The sequence below is a fragment of the Castor canadensis genome, chromosome 2 (assembly GCF_047511655.1).
Source record: "Castor canadensis chromosome 2, mCasCan1.hap1v2, whole genome shotgun sequence".
Lineage (NCBI taxonomy): Eukaryota > Metazoa > Chordata > Mammalia > Rodentia > Castoridae > Castor > Castor canadensis.
Window position 1 is genome coordinate 20,071,968 of NC_133387.1, and position 25,743 is coordinate 20,097,710.

General features: G+C 38.8%; 1 protein-coding gene across 2 annotated transcripts; it reads right to left on the minus strand.

Moving 5' to 3' along the window:
* Positions 1–1,100: 1,100 nt before the first annotated feature.
* Bpgm (bisphosphoglycerate mutase) lies at positions 1,101–24,878 on the minus strand. Of its 2 annotated transcripts, XM_074062725.1 has the most exons (4): positions 24,722–24,878; positions 16,160–16,218; positions 15,557–15,958; positions 1,101–2,043 (listed from the first exon to the last, which is right to left on the minus strand). In XM_074062725.1, the coding sequence occupies exons 3-4, from the start codon at positions 15,849–15,851 to the stop codon at positions 1,865–1,867; spliced, it is 474 nt and encodes a 157-aa protein (XP_073918826.1). In that variant the 5' UTR covers positions 15,852–15,958; positions 16,160–16,218; positions 24,722–24,878; the 3' UTR covers positions 1,101–1,864. The 2 variants fall into 2 exon arrangements, with proteins under 2 accessions (XP_073918826.1, XP_020022945.2); XM_020167356.2 differs by having other exon boundaries at positions 15,557–16,218.
* Positions 24,879–25,743: the final 865 nt, after the last annotated feature.

Sequence of the window (25,743 nt, forward strand, 5' to 3'; positions counted from 1 at the left end):
TGGCTAACTTCAGCCCAATGGAGATTTCTTCTAACAGGCACACATTCTGACACACACACACAGAGAAGTATCAGCAAAATTCATCCCTGAGGAAGTCTGCACAATTCCTAAGTGCCTGGATGTGAGCACTGCTTCATGTGCAGAAGCATATTATCCTACCAGAAGTTCCCTGGAAGTGGACATCTAGACAGGGGACAAGGAAGAACCCAACTCTAGGATCTCAAGCTGCTTTAAGATGTGGTCATTGCTTGGACAACTCAGAGCCAACTCCAAAGATGAAGCTATTCAAAAATGGTCACAGTTGCATACTAGTCACAGGTTTGAAAATGTAGGAAGATCCGGTAGTTACATTCTCAACTCTGATATCTGAATTCTACAGTACCACTTCGTGAATGAATAACACTAAAATGATGTGTAACAATAGGGAATAATAAATCCCATGTCCTTATGCATCACAGACATGGCTGACCAGGCTCATCTCTGCTTTTGAGCCATCTTTGGCTAACCCCTAGGAGTCCTGATTTAAAAACTAAAATGGAAGCAAAGCAGCAGCAAAGATTTTAGAATTAGCTTTCTTCAAATGCCAATTTTACATAGTCTTCTCCAAATACAAATTTTACTATATAAAATGGATTCAAATAAACTAATTCACTAATGGATAACTACAAAAAATGGTATCTGTAATAGTCATTGTAACTGCAAATTTTTACATGATTTTATCATTGAAATATATGTGACTTGCTTTGAAACAGAAGCAAAAGCTAAATGATATGACTTACATATTTCATCTAAAAATATACTGTGGATGATAAGCAATCAATTCTTCTCCTGGTCCATCCTAACTATACTACTTTCCATAGTCTTTTTCCCTTAGCCCCTGAACAACAGATGAATGTGGCCATTCCCCTGTTCAGGTAAATAAAACTAGATGTACTATAATCTACCTCTTCCTCACCCGAACCTTCAATTTGCCAGCAATCAGGAGTGTCTGGGTATAGAAACCAGTGCAACTCTTTCAGTATTGCAGGAAGACAAAAATCAAAGACAAGTTCAGGAGCCGGCCTGAAATTTATCAAACACACAGAGATATTTGGTGGATGTCATGTTCAGTAACAGAACTTTATTTTAAAGCAACTTTTAAGTGCCCAAAGATTAAAAGTTGAAAAATAAAACAAAATAAAAAGCAAACATAGTCACGGTTGTCTATATCCTGCTTATTCTAGTGACCAAAGAATTCTAGTGAATACCAAAGAAAGGATGGCTCTGGACTAAGGAAAGTTAAAGGCTCCTTCTTGCTGCTGTTGTACTGGTTGGTGGCATTCTTGAAGGAACCCACCTGTGACATTCCCATTTAATGGACTGCTGGTCTAAATTACCAAAGCATCCCTTTTCCTGGAGGAAAAGACCAGAAATAAATACTTACGCGTAGTGTGTTACCAGTAATTCTTATCATCTCAAAAAGTCTTATTAAATAAAAAAGTAAGCCATTTTTTGGAATAGTGCCTGCCAGTGGTGACTCAGTAATGATTTATTTAATGATGAATACTGTAAACTTCATCTCCATTTCCACTTATTACTCTCCCATCTTATAATTAACAAAACGACCTTGATTAAACCCCACTGGTTACTAGTTTGATAACTTAATTCAAACAAGACTAGTAGGAAAGCTAACTACTAAGGCTTATGCATAAGCACTTAGGCATCCTAAAGGTTTATCTGGGCCAGGATAAGTTACCTATAAACTCTATCGCACAGCATGGAAAAATCTGGACAATCAGGGAAGAAAGAAAGAGAAATTAGCACTCAGAACACAATGCACACCAGTCCTTTTACATCTATTGCTCGCCTGCACTTGGGAAGCACTTTATTTTTTGTTTTTTTTCACTTTTCCTTGATCCTCTACTTTCTTAATGGCTGCCTGGATGGCCTCTTGGTCACCCAGGAACTGGTGAGGTCCAACAGCCTGCAGGTTCTCATCCAGCTCCAGCAGAATTGGAACTCCAGTGGGAAGAGTGATGTTGATGATGTCTTCATCTGAGATGCCTGTGGTTAGGAGAGGAAGAGAAAGGGTGTTACAAACTTAGAGGGAGTTCTGTCTAATTGTTTAACTCCACTTTGACTTAGACCCATTATAACTGTGTGCCTGAAACAATGCCGACACTGTGATTGGTTTCAGCTATAATTCCAGGACACTGAGAACTTTCTAGGAATTTTTTTGAAAAAAGAAAGCAAGTTTAGATAGAGATTCACATGAACACTCAGAACACTGCATACCTCTGGACCTATCCAGCTGTTATTTATCTAAATTTGAAAGGAATAGAAATTACCTTCTTTATGTTGGTCTTAAAACAGGACTTTTCATTAATCTCTGAATCGAGTTTATTTGATTTGAATGTGGTTGACACTAAGTGAGCTTGGAATACCCTTGGTTAGACCCAGTCAGGCAGGAATTCTAGGATTCTAGTAAGCAGGATGCTTACTTCCTAAGCATCTAGGGGAAGTAGGAAAGAACTTTATAGCAGGTTTTGAAAACAGGCCTCAGCCTCCTTAACATCTCAACTTCCTGGAGAGGAATGTGTAATATAATGAACATGTCACCTTTAATCTTTTTTTAAATGAAGGTGAATTATAAGTAATTCAACTTGGACCAGAAGAGGTGGAGTTATAGTAGCAGTTGTGGCAGTATTTTAATTATTAAAACTACTTTTAGAGATAAACAGCTAACATCCTGATGGCATAATACATGCCAGCCACTTTTCTAAGCACTTATATATATTAACTCATTTACTCATTACTGCCATCTTATGAGGATATGAGTTAGTATTTTCTCCATGTAACAAGGTCTGGTATAGACAGTTTAAGTAAATAATTCAGATTCTACATAGAGTAAATGACAGAACCTAGGCATCTGTGCCTAATGTAATGGATCTCAAGTTTCTCTGAGTTCAAAACAGGAAAAGAGAAGGTATGAGAGAGAGAGAGAGAGAGAGAAGAGAGGGAGAGAGAAGGGGGGGGAAGAGATGGAGTTGAATAAATTAACAGGGGATTGAAAGTATTCAAATTATCTATCTTTTAAATATACCTTTATTAATTATATAGACTTCTAAATTCTAGCCATATGTTTCTGTTCTATATTAACAGAAAGGATCTAGGTTGAGCAAGTTTTGAGGAGAGTCCAAGGGTTTGCCTTTATATGATGGTGGCAAAATAAATTATTATCAGTTAGTTATTAGTATATTTTGTCATTTTAATTAGTCACTGGCTGTAACTAGGAGCATGAGCCAAGAGTCTCAGGATCACTGCACTGCATCATTACTGCTGGGGTGGTTCTTTATTCCAATTTCATGTCTAGGCTCAGAAAAGCTACATAATGATTCTTACACAAAACTAGCCATACTCAAACAGTTATGAAACAATGGAAAGAATCCTTCCAAGTGCACTGCTTCATCACCTCCCCACTCAATATCTGAACTATTTAATTTTGGGCAAGTGAGCTCTTTGGGCCTCCAAGCCATCTGTCAAGTTAGAAGAAACACATATTCAACATTACAAAAGGTTGTGAAATAGGAGGGCTGACTTAAGAGAACACACATAAAAAACACAGGAAGTGCTTCTTCTTTTCCTTCTAGGGAGAAGATTGAAGGGAAGATTACTAAATCACTGCTTCACCCCATCAATTCCCTATATTCACATTGCAATCTTAGTATAATTACCACCAGGATTCAGGATTGGCACCACAAACTGATGCTGGCAAGAGCACGCGCATTCAGAGCAGATATCCAGCTGTTGGACAGAGAGACAACAGTCATAGATTCTAAGAGCCCTCTGACTCCATCGGCCAGAAAAGTCAGCTGGCTATGCAGTCAGCTGGCTGCCACATGCTTCCCGTGGAGAGGGCAGTGGGGGAGTTCAACAGCACATGGTTTACAGCCAGGTGGCCAATGAGGCCTTACAATCCAGCAGTTGGCACTCCCAAATCCAGGGGAAGCCCTGAAGGTCCCCAGTCTAACTCACCCAACTAACTAGTAGCTGAGGGCTTTTTATAGGCATAGCACTCTGGGGAAAGATATGTGTGACTGTCCTTCTTAACTCTGACCATTATGATATGGTTCAAATTAAATCAAACCTACATATATGGAAAAACATCCATGTTCAAGAGATTGGAAGACTTAATATTATTAAGATGTCAATATTTTCTAAATTAACATACAAATTCAACACAATCCCTAATAAAATTTCACCTTTTTGTAGCTACTGCAAAAAACTGCAAGCTGATCTCAAAATTCAAGTGGATATTCAAGGCACTGTGAATAATCAAAACAATCTTGAGAAAGAAGAAAGTTGAGGAACTAACAGTTTCTTTTTTTTTTGCAGTACTGGGGCTTGAACTCTGGGCCTACACCTTGAGTCACTCCACCAGCCCTTTTTTGTGATAGGTTTTTTTTGAGATAGGGTCTTGTGAACTGTTTGCCCAGGCTGCCTTCAAACTGCGATCCTCCTGATCTCTGCCTCCTAACTAGCTGGGATTACAGATGTGAGTCACTGGTGCCTGGCAGGAACTCATAGTTTCTGATCTCAAAACTTACTGCAAAGTTGCAGTGACCAGGACAGAGCAGTACTTGTGTGTGGTATGTAGTACTCACACAAGGACAACACACAGATCCAGGGAAAAGCAGTGACAGTCCAAAATGGGCCTCACATTTTTGATCAAATGATTTTTCAACAAGTGTACCAAGACAATTAAATGCCAAAAAAAAAATAATCTTTTCAACAATAATGCTGGGATAACTTCATAATCACATGCAAAAGAACAAAGCTGGACTCCTACCTTATACCATATACAGAAATCAAATTCAAAATTGATCAAAATCTTGAATGTAAGAGGCCTGGGCGCAATGGTCCATACCTATAATACCAGCTACTCAGCTGGCAGAGCTTGGGAGGACTTCAGTTTGAGGGCAGCCCAGGCAAAACAGTTTGTGAGATAAGAAAAGAGGACAGCACATACGGGAGATATAGGAATAGGTAGAAAACCCAAAACATGAAAGCATTCGATGTCCCCACTCCAGAGGAACTAATACAGAAACCTTAAAATGACAGGTTATCACTAGCAGGGGATCAGGAACCAACGTAAAGATCAGTTAGAGTTGAATCAACATCGGTCGTAACACATGGGTACACGAAAGCGATAGTAGGAATCTCTCTGTACAGCTATCCTTAACTCAACTAGCAAAAACACTTTGTCTTTCTTATTATGCTTATGTCTTATCTTCAACAAAATCAGTCACAAGGGCAGAATGGGACCTGCCTGAAACTGAGGGAGGGGGGGAAGTATGGGGAGGGGGGGAAGCATGGGGGATGGGGGCAGGGTGGAGAAATGACCCAACAATGTGTGCACATGTGAATAAATGAACAAAAAAAATAAAAAAATAAAAAAATTTAAAAATTTAAAAGAAGAAGAAAAAAAAAAGTTTGTGCGACCCCATTTCAACAAATAAGCTGGGTGTGGTGGTGTACGCCTGCAAACCTAACTACACAGAAAGCATAGGTAGGAAGAACAAGGTCTGAGGTCAGCCCCATCCATGGATTCAATCAAACATGGATAGAAACTCTTTGAAAAAAAATGTGCATTTGTATCAAACAAGTACTCTTTTTTTCGTTTGTCATTATTCTCTAAATAATGTAGTATAACAACTACTTACATAGTACTAGGAATTATAAGTAATCTACAAAGTTTAATTACACTGGAGGATGTGTGCCAGTTAAATGTAAATGTGAAGCCATTTGATACAAGGGACTTAAACAACCACAGATTTTGGTAACTGCAAGGGTTTCTGACCCAATTCTCCATGAATAAACAAGGGACAATTGAATACTAAAAGCCACTGCATTGTACACTTCAAGTGGTTATTTTATTTTATTTTTAAGACAGGGTCTTCCTATGTAGCCTAAGCTGGTCTTGAACTCAAGATCTTCTTGCTTCAGCCTCCTGAGTGCTGGGAAGACAGGCTGGTTCCATCATACTTGGTTTTAAGTGGTGAACTGTATGTGAATTATATACCGATAAAAAAATACTAAACAGACACAGGTTAAATAAACCTGTTCAAGTCACAAGACTACTAAGGCAGTAAAAATTGTTTTTCCCCCTATTTCCAAAACATAGGACTTCAATTTTGGTCATTTGACTTCTGTGTGGCTATTTCCACCTCCACACGAAGGGGAGAGGACATTTACTCCCTGCTCTGCCCTTGTCGGAGGCTGGGTACTAATTGGACATCAGCACCCCATGTTCCCAGGACTGCAAAAAGGTGTGAACAGGTTCACCTGAATCCCTTGAAATCCTACACTGGGATCATGATGGGCGAGGTTAAGGAATTCCTGTCCATAACCTTAGAAACAAGATTTAGGGGCTCAAAGACCTCACTTGCTTGACCATGGCCTCAGATCTAACCTCTCTTCAATAACAGAATTCTCAAGCTCAAGCCTAACAACCACTGTTGTGAGTCCACTAAACAAACGCTATGAGAGCTATAATATTTCATCTACAAAGGAAGGAGGGCTCAAACATACAAATGTTCCTAATAAATAAAATTGACATTCCACTCTAATAACTCCCCAAGCTGTTCACACAATAGAAAATACTTAGACTGATTAATAGTTAGTCAAGGAGACTTAAGTGACTGAAAATTTAAAATAGCAAATTAAGAAAAACCACAGGGAAGTCATTACTCATTACTAAATTTTGTCATAAGCTACATTCTTATCCTAAATTAAGCAAGCAGAAGTCCTAAGGCTAGACTGCGTCTGTGCTGGATTAAACCAAACTGAATTAGCACTATATTGTGTACTATCTTTCTAAAACTCATTCACTGGAACATTGTATGAAAGCTAAAACAAGTGGCCGGATATCACATTGCCTATTTGATAACTGGCTCACAATTTTTATAGTCCAAGAATGTTCTACCAAGTTCTTACCTTATATCTACTCTTCTCCACCATAGTTCCTCTATAGCCATCTCTTCATTTCTCTTTTTTTTTTTTTAAAGAAAAAAAAATCGCATGCACCACCGTGCCTGGCCTGTCTTTAACTCTTGAATCTCCATGTTGGAGCATGTAGTAACACAGTCAACCAAAATGACTGGAATATTTCATGTAAGAAATCTTGAAAAGTTTGGGGAAAACCACAGGGGCAAGTCAATGCCAAAATGGGGAAAAATTTAAACAACTTCATTTTCTGAGTACAGGATTAAATTCAGAAAGTCAAATCTGCAGCTCTAAGTTCTCTCCCTCCCACCTCTGCAGCAGGGACAGGAAGCAAAGACGCACAGCTGCGCACACTAGGCACAGTGCACCTCAACTGTGCTGCTTCCGCACTGGCCTCTCTCTGAGAAGCGCTTGAGCAAGTGCTGGCTTCTGCCACCAGGATTACCAGTTCTCTGAGAACAAAGGCTGTGTTTTACCCATTCCTATCCGATATAAGGCTCTTTAAAAAGTACCTTCCTACTGCAAGAATTTAATAAATGTTTGTTCAACTGTGAGCAGCACTATCACGGGTTTGCAGAACATATCCAGAAAATACTCAGTTATATGATCCACCAAATACATTACAACTGATTTTATTATATGAATGTACTTTTAACATGTAACTAAAGGCTATAGGAATAAAAGGCTCATTAAAAATTTCAAAATATAAAGCCTATAGATGAAGGTACTCTAAAGGACTTTGTCAGAGATACAGAATTGTCCAAATTTTCAAAAACAAAAAAATCAAAAGGAAAAGAAAGACCCAGTGGCTCACATCTGTAATCCTATCTTCTCAGGAAGTAGAGATCAGGAGAACCATGGTTCAAGGCTAAGCAAAAAGTTAGTGAGACCTCAAATCAACAAATAAAAAGCTGGGTGAGGTGGCACTCTCCTGTCATCCCAGCTATGCAGGAAGTGTAAATAGGAAGACTGTGGTTAAGGTCAGTCCAGGCGTAAGTGTGAGACCCTATCTCAAAAATAACAAAGCCAACTGTGTTGCTGACTTGTTGCTAGCAAGCACAAAGTCCTGAGTTCAAACCCCAGTACCACCAAAGGGGGGAAGATAAAAGACTTGCATAAGCTTCACAGAAGGTGCACCTGTGTGTCTAGTTCAGGGGTCTAGTGCCATATCCCTAAGGCCAAGAGAAGCATCTGATTTACTGGCCCTTGGGCACACAGCTGAAATGAATCCTAACTCTCTGGGCTTTCAAATGAAAGGTAATGTTTTATGTTGGACCTTGATTAACGACTGTGTTCCCATTACGAACTTAATACGAGAAAAAGAGAGGTGAAAGGTTCAGTCTAGAACGAAAGTTTACAACTAGTGCTAATAAAGTAAATAACTCAAATTAAATGTCTTCTATATATTGTTTGGTTTTCTGTAGACAGTTTGCTTGAAAATCTTTGAACTTTAGGAAATGGGAGACAGAAAGATTTGTTACAGGACAGAAGGAAACTCAAATTCTGTAATGTGTGCATTACTTTGGAATTAGGAAAAAAGAAATAGCTTCAGTCAGCTCATTCTCCACTTCCCTTCCCAATCTAGTAAGTCACAACTGAAACTGCCGACAGACCACTGGGAGCGAAAGAGATTCTCAACTGCACAGATGAGCAACCTATTTTTAATTTTCTCTTTCTTTTTTGGTGCTACTAGGGTTTGAACTCGGGGCCTAGTGCTTGCTAGGCAAGCACTCTAACACTTGAGTCATGCTTTCTGCCCTTATTTTTTCAGGTAGGGTCTTGTGTTTTTTCCTGAGGTTAGCCTGGACCTTATGCTACTTTGAGCCTCCTTATGCTTCCTGCATAGCTGGAATTACAGACATGGACCACCAAGTTCAGCTTGTTGGTTGAGATGGGGTCTCCCTAACTTTTAGCCTGGGCTAGTTCTCAAACAACAAACCTCTCAATCTCCACTTTCCAAGTAGCTGGGATAACAGGCAGGATCCACCACACCAGGCCCTTAATTTTAATTCTTTTAAATTTGAATGTCATGTATGTACAACTTAAAGATAGACTGGGAAAACCATGGAAAATGTGTTACCTGAATATTGTGACATGATAAAAGAGTAACATCCTCTAATTTAGAGTAAAGCAGAGAGAGGAATCCATTCTACATTTAATTTATAGTCAAATGTTATAATGTTTAAGATGAAAGGCTTCTATAGTTTTAGTATACTTTTGAAAGTTTAACCATACCCGTAGGCAAATGTGCCTCACAGGAGAGAGGCTTGAAGTTGATGCTTCTGAAAATAATCACTCTGAATGCCAAAGGTGACATGCTCATCAGTGCCCTGTCCCCATGGCTAGTCCATGCTGACCTTTCCTCTCAATTCTCCAGTTTCACCTCGCTGCTTCTTTGCCTGGTGATGCGTGCAGCCGCACACAATTCTCCAGGGACAGAGTCTGCCTTAGGCATCTGCCTGCTTGCTGTCCACTCTCATTCCAAACTGAAACTGCCTAATCCTGTCCTTGAACCCAGACTAAACAATCCACTTCCTCTGGTAAGGTGCAAACTACATCCAGTGAACAGTTTGGTACCTGGCTTTTCCTTCCATGTGGACCAGCAGGAAACAAACAGGAAGCGACTATGCCAACCACAGAGAAAGAAACATACGCCTGTCTGGAATGCTACAGACCAGATGCTTTCAGATACTAACTGTAGTGGAAGTTTTCATGGTGTTTTGCAAAATGTGTGTCTGAACCACCAGTCAGAGATGGGCCCCACTTTAACCTAGACTTACTGGCATAGTACAGGTTATTATTTATGTTTCCAAATACCAGTAAAGTAGTCCCTTAACAAGGAATTTTCTTACTACATAGTATTTCATGTCCAGTTTTATCTTCTTTCTTCTGCAGGTATTAAGAACTATCAAGCTAAAAGTAAAGCAATCTGTCCAGGTATGGCTGTGCACTGCTGTAATCACAATACTTCAGAGGTGGTGGTAGGAGGATTGTGAGTTCTAGGCCAACCTGGGCTATATAGTAAGACCCTGACTCAAAAAAAAAAAAAAGTAAAGCCATCTCAAAATTACATATAGTTTACAATCAAAGATATTACATAAACAAGTCATTTGACAGGGTAGAGGCCATTATTAGCCAAAAAGCCTGTCCTAGGCACTGATATTTAGAGTTCTCCTGTTTGCAATTCTTTAAATAAGAATTTTACCAAACTCCCAATCAGTAACACTTCCCTTCACTGTGCCATTCATGTTCACTGACTCCAGGAAGTCTCTGTTGACTTATTTCTAGACTGAGTGGTTATCAGAAGGAAAGAAAGCAGATGGAAGTTTAATGAAGGCTATGGAATTTGATGGCAAATAGGAAGTCACAGCTTTAGAAGAAAAAGCCTTTATTAGAGGAGTCCACAGTCTATAAGTAGTATTAGCAAGACACTAAGAAAACTTCATGGTTGGGCTGGGGGTGTAGCCCTGTGACACAGCTCTGGCTCTGATCCCCAACACCATGAAAGCAAAAACCCAAACCCTTCAAGGTCCAGCAGCTTCTATATAACTTGTCATGAAGAAAGACCTTAAAAGGTTAATTCCCTGTGCTGATCCTGGCGTAGGTGCTAAATGGAGTCAACACAAGAGAGTCCTGGAACCTGGAGAAGGCGTATCAAAGGCCCAGGTAAGTTTCAAAGGCACAGGTAGGTGTTATAGCAACCTTCATTTAACTCTGCTAATTGTCAGTCACACTCATCTAAACTATTATTTTGTGGAATGAAAAGTGAGGTCCTAGCAAGGACAATGGTGACTTGATGGGATAATGAAGGTCTTTTGAGGCATAATTTTTACCCCCAATTCTTAGTGTATAGGTTTGAGTTTTGACAACTGCATACAGTAGTGCCAGCACTTCCTGTGATGATAAAGAACAGTTCTATCATCCCTCAAAATTCCCTGTGCCCCTGTGCAGCCTGCCTTTCCCCACTGATCTGTGTTCTGTCCTAATAGTTTTGTGTCTTCCCAGACATCACATAAATTGAATTATAGTTTGTAGCTTTTTGAGCTACATTTCTTTCACTTAGCATAAGGCAGCTGAGATTCATCCATGCTGCTAAGCATATTAGTAGTCTGCTCCTTGTGAAAGCAGTTTCATTAAGCTAAACAGCTTAGCAATCAATGATCACATGAAATTGTAAAATAAATGATCAAGATAGCTAAACAGCAGAATAAAACACAACATTGAGCCAAAGTTTCGCAAGGAGTTCAGAGCCATATCAAGTTCCTATATTAAACAGGTATGTACATAAAATGTCTAGGTCAATGTTTGGCATGTAGAATGCACTCCAAAAAAGGCCTCTTTGTATAGCTATGTACCATTCACAGACCACAATGACAGCAGTAATAATTTAAGACTCAATTCATTGTGTTAAATTTTTTTTGAGATTTTTAAAAACTATTTTTATTAGTATACATTAATAGTATAAGAAGGTTTTACTATGATAATGTCATAGATGCATACTGTATACTTTGAACAAGTTTATCCCCTCCTTCCTTCCTTCCTTTTCTGCCAAGGAAGCTCTTAACTCAGCTGCTTACAACATGATATTCCAAACAAAGAAGGATGGAAAAAGTATAGGTGGTCCTCACACGTAGAGGACCTAGAACTAGATTTTGGGGAGAGTCAACGATTCTGACTATCATGATCGTGGCCAAGTCATCTGAGTTTCATTTTTCTTCAACAGCACCTGTCTTCTTTCCCATAAATGGAAGGAAGCATCAGTCAGGATCTGACTGCTACAGGGTAATACCACAGTACCAAACACTGAGGCCCAACAAAACAGCTTAAGAACAAATACCCTCCATTGCTGAGTTACACAGATGACACCTCTTAGCAGATCAGAGAACAGAGTAATACTGGCAACACTCTCGGTGGAACGCTCTTCAGGTACTTCTGAGTCTGCACGGCAGACCAACATTCTAATTGATTATTTTAGAGGGACATCATCCTTCCTATTTCAAAGTTATAGTTTTTAAACAAGATAAAAGTTTTATGGCAGGACAGTACATTGTCATTGATTCTATCAGGTACCACATTCCTCCCCAGCAGCAGGTAAAACACTTTTAAGTTTGTCAAGCTGTACAAGGACAAGAAGATAAGGAAAAACTGTCCAGCTCCTTCAAAAAATTCATTTTATAGGGGAGAATTTTTATATAAACATATGTAGACAGTATGACTAGGAACCATATAAATCTACAGACACAAGCATTTTTACTTTTTTAATCAATGCAAAGAAATTCAGCAACTGTTGTGTTTACAGGAAATATGGAATTCTGATTATGTCCATTTCAAAGATTATTATACTCATGAAAGTTAACATCTGTATAGTAAAGTAACTGTGTAACTTATCAGCTGAGCTGGGGTACTTCTGAAAGTAAAAGGTTATGCTATTAATAACTGTACTCAGTGACAGGTATAAACCAGAAAATGGGGGTATATGGTCATATAACTACAATAAATGTAAATTGGCAGTTAGTATAGTCAATTTTATGATATGTTTGATTACAATAAACACACGCACACTCACGCACACTCACACACACATTCATTCACTCACTCAAACTGTCAAGTAGTCCATCCTATAAGAAAATTTATATTTTTCCCTAAAGTAAGAGAGAATCACTCAATTTTTTGGAGATTTGAAAAGTTAGCATCTAAAGTCAATGAAATACTTTATTTTTAGGATGAGAATTTATCAAATACCACATGAAGCCCTGTAACATGAGCTCCTAAAGGTTAAGCATACAAAACAACAGGGCTAACATTGGTGCTCCTATTTTGGTAAGTGAATACATCTGTAATAAATTTTAAAAGGGTCATTGCTTTTAAATCTCACTAAATTAACAGAGATGACATGCAAGAAATAGCATACGTTATTTCTTCAGATCGCGGGAGACATGCTTGTGCTTAATTCTTATGCTTAATAATTGATCTCATTTCAATATCTGCTTTAGAGAAACCTGACTAATGGAGACTGGCATTTAAAGGATCCCTAACACAAGAGATAACTAATTTACAAAATGATCCTAAAATCCAGCCCTGCCTATGTTATGAACATGGAATAACCTCTTTCATGTTAGGCCTGGGAGTGAGTCACAATGGGAAACCATAACAATTTCAAAGAACTCCATGAATCTCGACAGTGGCACCCACCAGGGCGTACTACAGGCCAAAAAGAAACAGTTGTTCAACACGGGAGTGGGAGCACAGACTACAAACCACCTCATGCCTCCCTGTGGGCAGATCTCAGTTGTCCCATCTGCTGTGTCAGTTTTGTGGTTTTGTGGGCTATGGACTGATGCCTACCTTATTTCTGGCCTTTCTGCCAATTTTCCCCTGAATGTCTGCCATGTCCCTGGTCACCAGCCCTACCATTTCTATTCTCTGTGTCCTTTACACATAACTCCCTTTTCCCACAGATATCTTCTAGTCCTCTGCCTTTTTCCATCTTCACATACTTCCTATGCAAGTCTTTCTTTCAATTCACCTCTTCCCATACCAGCTATACTGTTTCAAATATCCTAACCCCGAAATAGAAATATTTTCTATAAAGTCTGTTTATGATAAGGACAGGAGTTACAATTAAAGTCTACTTTAATTTTCCTAACCTCTGAAAGGTCACTGAATTCTATACCTCCAACTTTAAAAATGGCCTTTAGAAGGGCTGGAAGCCGTCTGAGGATTAACACCTGCTCATTTCTGAGAGAGCCCTAAAAGTCCATTTCTATCCCAGTGGTCAAAAGCTGTGTTATCACATTTCTCCTTATTGGAATCTTTCACACCTCTGCCCTTCTGTTTTCTTATTACTTGTTATATATTTGCCCTATTGTTTTCTAGGCCAAACAATAACAGATCACTTAACTTTTCAATCCCATCGATTACTTTTTAGCCTCAATGAGATAGGTTTCATACATAAATTACAAATTTAAAGTATACATCTTTTTCTGGTAGTCCTGGATTTTGAGCTCAGGGCCTCACACATGCTAGGCAAGCGCTCTACCACTTGAGTCACGCCCCCAGCCCTTTTGGCTTTAGTTATTTTTGGAATAGGGTCTCTTGCATTTTTGCCCTTTGTGTTCTGCTTGACCACAGTAAGATCTAAGTTCCTTTTCTGTAAATGGGGTTGGATAGAATATAACTCCTGGAAGAAACTTTGAAATTCTGAATTTCAGTTTGCCGTTGTCCTAATTGGAGTCTCAACTCTTCTTCAAAGAATAAACTATTACAGTTACTAATAATGAAGTTACATACCATTTAATCAAATACCTTATTCTACTGAACAAAAAAGAATAGAATCCTTTATATACTTAAGAAAATAAGATATATATACACACAAGTAGATCAAGTGCCATGTCTAGCTAATAACATTTCTAGTACCTAACAAAACTTACAGACTTTAGCTCCACATGATGAAGGGATGTCAGGTACCCAAGTGATTATTTACCTCCTTGGTCATGTTATAAAAATTAGGGGAAAAGGACCACATGCTAAAAAGTTTATAATAAAATCTCATAAAGATCATTTTGTTACCAAAATTCTATGTCCACTTATTTCACATACAATATTCCATCTCTTCATTTTTCACAGCCTCTTATAGAAAAGTAAAACAGACTGAAAAGGCATGACAGAGAAATGCATTCTAATACAAGCAAGCTAACTACTGTCAATGATGAAGACAGGAAAACACATTGCAGATAACTCAAAAGCACAACCATCTGGGATTAGTTTAGGGAGAGAGAGGAGCAAGAAATTCCCTGACGGTGTCATATGCACTCACTGGTGAGTTAGAGTCCTCAAAAGAGTTCACACTACTTAAGAGGAAGGTAACAACATGGCACTGCTCAACAACATCAAGTAGTTGAAATAAAATGAAGGCTGCTGATTATCTCCAAGCTTGTAGAGTCAAGATAAATAAATAAATAAATAAACAAACTAGTGTTTTATTTTATTCCCTCCTAACTTTTAATCAGTAACTAAGCCTGGTTTAGAAAAAGAGGACTGGCATAAAAGAAATGGTCAGGACTCACACATGTAATTGTTTAAAGTTGGAAGAAAGTGGGCAAAACTGAAGTCCAGATAATTTATTTAACTTGGACAACTCAAGTCAATTTACTGTCAACAGTATTTTTATAATTTCTTCCATTTCTATCCTTCTTTCCCCTTACTACAACAAAAGTCCTATCATACTTTAGATCAGTGCTTAACTGGAAAATTCTAAGAAATGCAAATTCTCAGGCTTCATTACAGACCTATTGATTCAGAAACTCTGAGGGTAGGGCCCACAAACTGTTTCATACTGAGCTCCCCAGGTGACTCATGCACTCTTGTCTGAAAACCTCTGCTTCAGATGCTATGCGTGTCAAAAGCACAGCAGTTTTGATTTATAGAACACATGGCTTCATAAGTCTGATGTGACAAAAGGACATAGAGAAGAGAAGTCTATTATGTAAATGGTGCATTGTTAGCTTAATTTCTAGATTAAGGTCTAACTAACGCTTAGCAACCTCTAATAAATAGTAAATGAAGCTGGTACCTTCCAGATGTTTCAAGAGGGCTCTACTGCTATTCCCATGAGCAGATATCAGTATGGTTTTGCCTTTTAGTACTTCTGGGGCAATCCTTTCATTCCAGTAGGGAAGGAGTCTCTCCAGAACATCCTTTAAACTTTCAGATCGTGGCAGCTGATCCAAGGGTACATCACACACTTTATACCTTCGGTCACTGTAGATTTCATGGTAGTAGGGATGAGACTCCTCAATGGGAGGTGGAGTCACATTGTAGCTTCTTCTCCAGAGCCTCACTTGTTCTTCACCATGATTCAAAGCCATTTTCTCCCTGTTAAGCCCGATCAAGGCTCCATAGTGACGTTCATTTAGACGCCAGGAGCTTTCCAAGGGAACCCATTCCTGCCCCAACTCTTCCAGGATCAGCCAGGCTGTGTGGATAGACCGATTAAGAACGGATGTGAATACAAGATCAAACTCAAAATTAAGTGCTTTGAGTTGCTTCCCACAGTTCCGAGCTTCCTCCAGTCCTTCACTGTTAAGTTTCTGATCTACCCAGCTACAAAATCGATTCTCCTTATTCCAAGCACCCTCTCCATGTCTTAACATAATAAGTTTGTATTTGGACATACTGGTGGCTGAACTTCCTTGGTGTTTTCAAATGGGATAATCTTCAAGACCAGCAATACATCTAGAAAGAGGAGAAAAAAAATTGTATTTTTCATTCAAATGTATACTTAGTTTTGGAAGCACAATTTTGCAACAGCCAGTTTCTAAAACAAACTGAAATTGCTTTGAACAGTTTTGACATCAGACATCCGGTGTTCATACACTGTGGTACATACAGGCATATTCTCCAGGTAGTTAATTACAGACAATCTAGTTGACTTACATTTTCTAATGGCTGGATAGCATGCTAATTGAATGACGTAAAATAACAGAACATTTCATTCTAATGGCATGCTGTGTTTCCGCAGTTTATGCTTACAGTAGAGAGGATTTAACAGAATGAATTGTAGCTGTCTAAACTAATGTCTAAAAGAATGAGCTGGGAACTCCCAGTTTCTACATGCTGACTCCCCATTGAAGGCATCCTTCTCACTTTGTTTTTCCTCTGCTGGAAAAAGAAATGTTTACCAGTCTTGCCTTCTTATTATGGAAGTTATTAAACATGTTAACTCAGTGAACACATGTATCTCATATGTATTACTGATTGGTAGCAACAAGCTCTTCAATGCTACAGGCTACATACAAGCAAATCTAAGGTATGCAAAACCATCGATTCAACATTCAAACAGCATTAAAAGTGATTGAAAATGACATTAGCAGTAAAAGTGGTACTCACCTAAATAATCTTTCACCTGTCTCAAGATATAGCTGTTGACAGGAATAAATCCGGATGCAAAACAAACTATCAAATGCAAGCAGCTAAGGGATGCTGCCTGTAGAAACAGATTAACAGGAGCTGGACTGTGGGAGCGAGAAGAACCACGTTGATAAGGAGGCTCTGCCTACTGCTCCCCAAACCCTGCAGATATTCTACATGCACCAGCCATATCTTGGCAGAAGAAGAATCTAGTAAAGTGGGACAGGCAACAGGGGAATCTGAACTCCCCACATTACTGGCCCAAAGATCTGGAGGCCCACTCTGTCCCCCAGAGAATCTGCAGACCTGGCCACATCAGCCTGCCTTCGCTCTCCTTGCAGGAGACTGACTACCGTGGGTCTACACTGACACATGCTGCTAAGCTGACATGCCTGGCACTCTCCACCTCCATCCCAGTGTTTTTCCACACTGAGGAGTAAAGATTATATGAGCATCAGTGTCTGGTCTTCTGCCATTCTCAGTAACTTCCATAAACTGGGGATTTTCTGTTCCACTTAAACTGTGATTCACCCACAATTATATAACAATTTGTTACAAGGTTCACTGGAAGCTATATCTGGTTTCTACCTTTCTTTAGTAATTCCTAGAGGGTCTTTTGGGGGAAAACATTAAAATAAAGCCTCAAGAATAAGGAAGGAAATCAGAGTGAGATCATTTACAAATAGCTGAAAGGCTCCAACAGTTTGGATTATGATTTCCCTATCTTGTCAAGCATTAAGTCTGAAACTTTGATGTGAATGGAGCGGGGAAGCAGCAGGTAATCAGAAGAGTGGGAGCTCAGGAATTAGATAGGACCTCACAGGGCTGAGAATTGCCAGGGAGGGAGCATGATACCTCTATCCTCAGCCTGGTAGGGGCATCAGGGTGGCAGAAGAGAGAAAAGGATGACAGTCATCTGGGCAATGCTTTGCCAGAGACTACTTGTGCCTAGAGGCAGAATAACCATGAGGTTAATGAAGCCTTAGCTTCAGGACCCTCACCTGGGGGAGACCAAGCAATGAATTCATTTGGGTGCATGTATGGGTATATGTATTTAGGGGAGAGGGGTACAGACCTAAAGTCAGGCCAGAGAGAACCTAAGGATTCTAAGAACAAATATTTTTTGTTTATTTGTTTTTGTTTTTTTGAGAGGGGTCTCATTATGTAGCCCAGGCTGGTTTCCAGATTGTGATTCCCCTACCTTAGCCTCCCAAGTGATAGGATTATAGGTAAAATTTTAACTAAAAATTTTAACACCAAAATAATCATTTCAGATGATAAAAAAATCATATATAAAAATAAAAGGAGTAGCTACTCCTTAGCTCAAACCTACTGCCCTATGAGACTGAGGAACTTCCATTCTGCCACACTACCACACTGGAACCTAAAGCTCTGTCCTCAGTCCTTGGAAACCTAACTTTTCTCATTAATTTAATCACACTGAAGTGAATGATTCACAAACTGAAAGCCCCAAATACTCATAAGTCTACCCAGGCTAGTCAAATATCTGTTTAAAACCCCACATGGGCACAGATCAATAACAGGACCAGTGAGGAATATAGAATCCAACACAGGTTATATATTCAAGAAACTAGTGAGGAAGACCTATATAATTGTGCATGTGTGTAACTAAAGATGAAAGTAATTCATACCATTAGAAGCACTTCATTCATAAAGGAGATAAGAAGGGACAGACTATTTCTGAGTAAGATTTCATGGACATGACATTATTTAAGCTGGATTTGGGAAGATATTTAAGAGTTAGATTTATAGAAAAAGGGAAAGGAATTCTAGCCTAGGGGAACACTGAAGAACAGGTGCATATAAAGGATAGTAAGCCATTCAAATTGGCTAGAGTATTAAGTAGGGTGACTACACATCCTGATTTGCTTGAAACAATTACTGCTTAAGACCTGTCTCCTTCCCCAACATAATTATTAGTAGGGCCCCTTTCACACTTAAGCAACCCATTTGGAAAATTATATGGTCACCCTAAGTATAGGATATAACCAGGAAGTAGGAGGAGACTAGTCTAGAAAGATAAGACTGAATAGTGGCTCAAGGATGGCCTTGTGCCAAAGAATGTAGTTTCTTCTACAAATATTGAGACATCATTAAAGGTTTAATAGCATGCATTTTAGGAGGACCAGGTAGCACTTATACTTACAGTGAGAGATAGAAAAGGACAGGGGTATGAATAGAAGTTGCAAGGTTTTTATAATAATTCTGGTAACATAATGAAGACCTGAACTAGAACATTGGCTGTTAAAATGGGATGAAAGAGATAAATGTGAAAGACACCACAGTTTAGCTCAGATGTTGGCAACATTTTCTACATAAAAATTTACATACATAGTGGCTTTTATGGTCTCTGTTGCAATTATGTACATTGTAAGTTGAAACAGTTGTAGATAATGCATACAAGAGAAAAGGTGTTACAGTAAAACTTTTACATATTGATACTGAAACTGGAATATCATATAACTTTCATGTATATGAAATATTATTATATTTGATAAATTTTAACAATTCAAAATGTAAAAACTACTCATGGATTACAGGCTATAAAAAACAGATAGTGTGCTAGAAAGTCTTAGGTGTGTACATCTCTGCCTAGCTGGAGCCTATACTCAGATCTATTAATCATACCAGCATTTTTAACCTTCACTAAGCAGCCTGTCATAGGATACTTCCAATATTACTTAAATCACCAGATTTTATTCTTGGCCAGAACTGCAAAATACCTTGAGCAATGAAATCCCATTCGTAGTTGTTTTCAGCCCTCACAGAAGACAATGCGCATATTTAAATCAGTCTGAATAACTGACTTTTGTTTCATTGAATTATTTAAGTTCAAGACAGAACTATAGGGAAAAGTGATTCACCTTGTTAACCTCCTTCAAAATATAATCTGTCATTCAGACATGCTTGATCCCCATGAGACATCTTCATACATTATGTATGACACAGTGCTTCACACTTCAGGTGAATGAATGTGAACTTGCTCAGAAGTAGGTCTATGAAGTTGCCTTGGCAATACAGAAACAAATAGATGATTCAAAGGACATAGTTTGCCATTATGACTTTCAAAGACCTTTCATTATACAATGTGTACAAACTGCATCTAAATTAACTACAAAAAAACCAATGTTCTTTTCATAAATGCCACCATAAAATTAAAGTTGTTTCAAAATTAACATTCATTTGGCAAGGTGGGAACAGAGATAGTTAGTTGACCAAGAATAATTTGGCACATGCAAAGCACTCACTTACTGATGTTACTTCTAGCTTTTTTGCATAGTTTCAACAGATAGATAGCATGACCACCCACTGCTGCTTCGTACCCCTGCCCCTTATTAAAACATAGTTTTCATGCAAGATGCATTATATATACACGATATATTATATATATACACCATACACACAAACATCCACATAAATAGATCTATAACCTAATATAATACTTTTCCCTTAAAGAGTTATTCTTTTGCATCCATCAATGCTCATAACATTTTCTAAGCAGTTATGAAAGCGAAGCCTATAAGCAATCTTGTAGCCTTTTATAGATGATGAGAATGTAAGGAAATTAATGTTCAAGACAACATAATGCTTTTCAGACAGAAGTGGAAGAGAAATGCCCTATGTTTGACCACAGGCTCTCACTAATTCAGATATCTTCGCACAGCTGACTCAGATCTTTGAGCAAACCAAGGTCCTCCTAGTCCTCACCATGTCAAAAGGAAATTAGAAGACTTTCAACAAACAAAGAAAAAGTGGATAAGGTTTGCTTAATTTACAAAAATAAATGAAGAGATAAGAGGCTTTTTGGAGAGATACCTTGCCACAGTCAGGTGAGAAAGGAACTAATAAGAGGAAAGGAAGCAAGGATCTGGGGTCCTAATGCACAGAAAAAAATGTCTCCCTGAGAATGAGCACTGAAGATATGAATATAAAAATAATTTTAGGGGCTGTAAGACTGGCTTTGCAGTTAAGCAAAGTTCTTAGAGGCTTAGTTCTTAGAGGCTAGAAGTGGTGAGTTTCCATTAGCAGGTGAGTGATGGAATTGAAGGATGATTCTAGGATTCCTGCCTCCTGTTTTAGTATGCACCATTATTTCAGCACTCTCATGGTAAGCATCAATAGAAATAAAGACACACTTTACCCATTTCAACATAATTACTGCTTTCCCACCAAATATGTAAGAAAGAACTTATGCTGAAGTTCATGATTTTAAAATATTGGGTTACATTACCAATACCCACAAAAATATTGGTATAAAAGAATTCCCTAGATCCAAGACTCACCCCCACCTTCCCCAACTCTCAGTGTCCACTGACAGCTCTTTAGATATGAAATACACACAGATACTTGCCAAATCTACCTAAACCTGACCCCTGCTTTGCATTCCGTACTTCATTTCTACCTGTCATAGAGCAGTTTGTTTCTATTGTTATTTTTGAGGTAGTATTGCTAGAATAATTATAGTGATCAACCTTTTCCATAAACCAGACTCCTTTTTGGCATAGGAGGGTGAATATAGTGCAAATACTGGGTACACGTGTATGTAAATGTAAAAATGATACTACTGAAACTATTCCAGGAATAGGGGAGGGGAAATAAGGGAGAACAGAGGAAGGAGTGAATTCTAGTATGATATGTTTGATGTATTATAAGAACTTTTGTAAATGCCACAATGTAGCCCCAGCACAGCAATTTAAAAAAAAAATCCAGACTCCTTTTTGAAGTTCTAAAAAGAAAAAACCATATAGTTTCACATACCCCTCAAGCTCAGGCCCATCCTGTCTTCCAAATTAAAACTCCTAGCACTTTGTTTCCTCCCTTCCTTGAGTGTTTGAAACTTAATGTCTTAAGATTCTAGTGTCTCAACTTATGAAGAGGTGGGACAAATTACAGAGTAAAGTCCAGCTTAAAAACTTCTTCCATTTTCCCAAACAGAGCAAGACATTTAATCAAAAGTGTCAAGTAAAATAAAGGACATACAACTAGAATTGCTTTGATCCAAAGCTTGTACTTAAATATTAAATATTCAATCATTACCCCAGAACAGTCAGAGGTTTTCCTTGTTCAAAATCTTTACTGCAAAGCTTTCAGCAACTTTTAACCCCCATTGCACTAGTAATCTAACTTTTAGAAGATGGGCTGGCTGTATTTGAGGATAGACAGAAAGATTAATAATGTCTTTCACATATTAAAAAGGAACAGTTCTAAAGGGAAGCAAAATTTGGTGCTCAGTTCCTTAGGGCTTTAGGTATTTATGCCTTCCCCAAAATCAGGTCCAATATTAAAAGCTGAAACATGAGTGCATCCTAAAGACACTTAGTATTCTATGGTCTATTACTTTGTCTAAAGCCTTATGGTAACTTTTTCATTCCTATCTGCAGTTCTAGGAACAGCTCTTTGGCACTCACAGGTAATTTTCAGATAGTACAACACTCTCATTTTCCAACTTTACATTTACTAACATCCCCTACTGATCACTTGTTGAAAGGGTAAACCATAGCAGGTAGACCCCTACTTATAGGGAAGTGACATGCATGTGTAATGAGATATGACTTTGGCCTGGGTCTTGGTGCTTGTTCCAGCCTTTCTGGCATTACCATTATGCAAAATACCCACTCAAGACTCCTCCATCCTATCTGTAGCTATTACTTTCCTAGGGTAGTAACTCTGTCAATGCAAACCATTTCCATCAAATCCCAAAAGTTTGAAGTTAAAAAAAAAAAAGCCTGGACAGAGCCCAGTTCTGCTGCTTACTGACAGTATGATTATGAAAATATTAAAATTCTCTGGACCTTAAAGATGAGAAGAGTGAAACTATTGTTTTCAAAGGACAGTTAGGAATATTAAATGAATTATGGTGAAACAGTCTACCAAAAAGTGGGAGAGAGAATGGATACATAAAGATTGGTATGTATCTCAGGTACACCAGGTGATCCTACCTGGCTGGTGGTATGAATAGGAGTAAAATCTTGGAATAAAGTAAAATGAGGGAAGGAGTTAGAGAGAAGTTTAAATTCGATAGCAAAAATAACAATGCAATCAAATGTGGGTGGAAAAAGGTGATGGAAATATAACAGGCCTAAAAGCATGCCAAATACTAAGAGATATTCTATGATCCAAATGCTTTAGTAAAGTGGTCAACATTTAACTTATATTCTATAAATTATATTTTCCCCCATATTTGTGGCCAAGTTTCAAAGAAAGGGTATTGGTTACTAATACTTTTTGTTCATTTCACCATATAAACACCAAATTTCATTCCAAGAATGTTCAAGAAACCATTCAGTTCAACCATTTTTGTGTCCTCTGTTCTTCAGGCAACAGACACACAAAGATGAATACATAGATGAATTTACATGTATCAATCATTACTTAATGTGAAATATTCCTCTTAATCTCAACCAAGGGTAGAAAGCAAAAAAGGAAGAGAGACTAAAAAATTCACCCAAACACTAACAGTACTTGTCTCTGAGTGATGGTATTAAGGATGTCATTTTCTGTCACATTGTACTTCTGTACTCTCCAAATTGTCTACAATGATCTTGGTTTGGTTTAGTTTAAATACTGACACTAAAAAACATGTCTTTGAAGCTAGAAACTTACTGCTAACAGATTTGACACAGAATTTACTGCAGCCAGATTTTGCTTATGCACTTACACTGGAAATTGTCTAATCATGTTTATTTTAAAACAGACTTTAATATAGGCATGGACTTCAGAAATACTCTAATGCCAACTTCTGCTTTTTTAAAGGTGTGAAAATTCAGAGTCAGGGTTGAAATGATTTGTTTAGGATCACACAAATAGTAACAGCTTAAGGGCTAAAATCAAAGTGTCTTGACTTCTAACTCAGAGCTCTTTCCACTACACTATTTATTTGAATTATACTTCTCTAAAACCCATCACCATCTTTGGAGCATCTATGGTGTGTGAGGTGCCATAGGAATACAAAGATTGGTATAACCTAGTCCCTGGACTCAGGGGAGGTCTTTAAAATAAGAGACGAATCCACATGAGTTGTTTTTATACAGAAATCCTTCACACCTACTGGTGAAATGTAAATTTGACTTTTCTCATCCCAAGGGACCACATTCAGTTAACATTCTAGGACCATTCACAAGCTATAAATGCTTCGTAATTTGGAAGGAAGGCGGTAGTAGAATGGAAGTTAAATTACCTAATAACCAATTATCCTTCAAAGACTAAATGTGAACTTAACGTCAACTTAACGTCAATTATGCATTTTTTTACCTCCTCCAGGGTAATACTAGTCCCCCACCCCTTAGAACAGAGGGAATTACACTGACTTTTAATTTTTAGTGCTTCTATGCCCTTGTGATTTGACTCCTGAAACCACTGCATAAATTCACCTCCTCTTCTTTCAAGTTTGTTTTTTTGTTTTTCTTTTAGGGCCAGGTCTGCCGATTCCCTAAAAAACAGTGCAGAGCCCTGCTTCCTTGCAGGGAATCTAGTAGTGGGAGAGGACGTCCAGAAGAGTTCATCATCCCCTTCAACTTCTCTATCATTGCCATAAGACACCACTACCGAGGCGGGTTCCTTCTTACACTTACTTACTGTGACTGTCTGACAGGCTCGTTCTGAGAAATACGGCAGTGAAGGCAAATTTAGGGACAGGGGAGGGTGGCAGTTTGAGGGGGTGGAGCAGGCATCAGATTCCCACCAAAGACTAAAGTGTGTCGGGGGGAGGGTTATAAGAACTGTTCTTCTCTGAACACTAAAATAAAACACCACCTCATTCAGAAATGGAAACGTCTCAACAGTAATATTCTAAAATGAACCCACTCACCTGCAAAGAAGCCACCGGCAGCAGCAGGCGCTCCTCGACGCCGCAGACCAGCCCGCGCCTCCTAGGATTCATTGCTACCGCCGGCATCAACGCTCTTTTCTAGCCCTGGAGTCAGAAGGGGCAGGTTCGACGGCGCCGACTATTGGCGAGCTGAGTTGTCAATCATTTTCGGCTCCGCCCAGCCCCACCGGGACCAGTAAAGGTCTTTTCCGTTTCCCAAAGCGCCAGGGTAAGAAGCAAGACAGTGATTGGCTTGCTTAGAAGACGAGCACACACCTGGACCAGTAAGAGGATGACTTCAGAGCTGGTGGGCGGGGTTGGGCCTAGGGAAGTAGAGAAACCCTGGAGCGTTGTCCTAGCGATAGACAAACCTCAGGCCTTGGAAGCAGCGGAATGGTTTGAGGTTCGAGAAATCGTCTGGCCTTATAGGGAAACACCTGTTTATGAAGAGCGGTGTCAGCGGAATCTTGGAAGAGGTGAAGATGTTTCTTTTACTCAGGGGAAATTTTCGGATTAATACCTGGGATGCAGCCGGGCAGTGCTCGCAGAAGAAAGTTCTCTGCCGCAAATACTCATGCTTTTAAGTCTCACATAGTGATTAAAACGAAAGCCTTTTATCTGCCGGATTTATAGGCTATAGCTCATTCCTACTTTCTCTTGCTGCTTTATAGGAATTTCCCTTAGGGAATTCCCTGACAGTATTTTAGATGGAGAAAAAAAGTGATGAATGGAATGCCCTGAAAGCTTCTAGAACGGAGACAGGAAAGATGGGTTTAATGGAAGATAATTGTAAATAAGGAGTCCACAATTACTAAAAAGAGAAACCTATGAAAATGCTATCCAGTCACCCGAAGCCTGGCACCAGGCCCCAAAAGCTTCTGAGCAGGCTTCAACTACCACTCAGGGTTTTGAAGCACACGTGTCAGAAGTTTGAGTGAGAAAGATAAGGAATAATATGTTTGCCTGACCACCTTGGAAATCCCCCTTCTAGACTTCTAGAAGCTCCTCTAGTGTTAATGCCC

Coding starts and splice junctions, on each gene's coding strand:
- Bpgm (XM_020167356.2), bottom strand. CDS start 16,157: ATGTCCAAATACAAACTTATTATGTTAAGACATGGAGAGGGTGCTTGG. Junction 2,044..15,556: donor CCTCTTGAAACATCTGGAAG/GTACCAGCTTCA, acceptor TCCTAACCACAG/GCATCTCAGATGAAGACATC.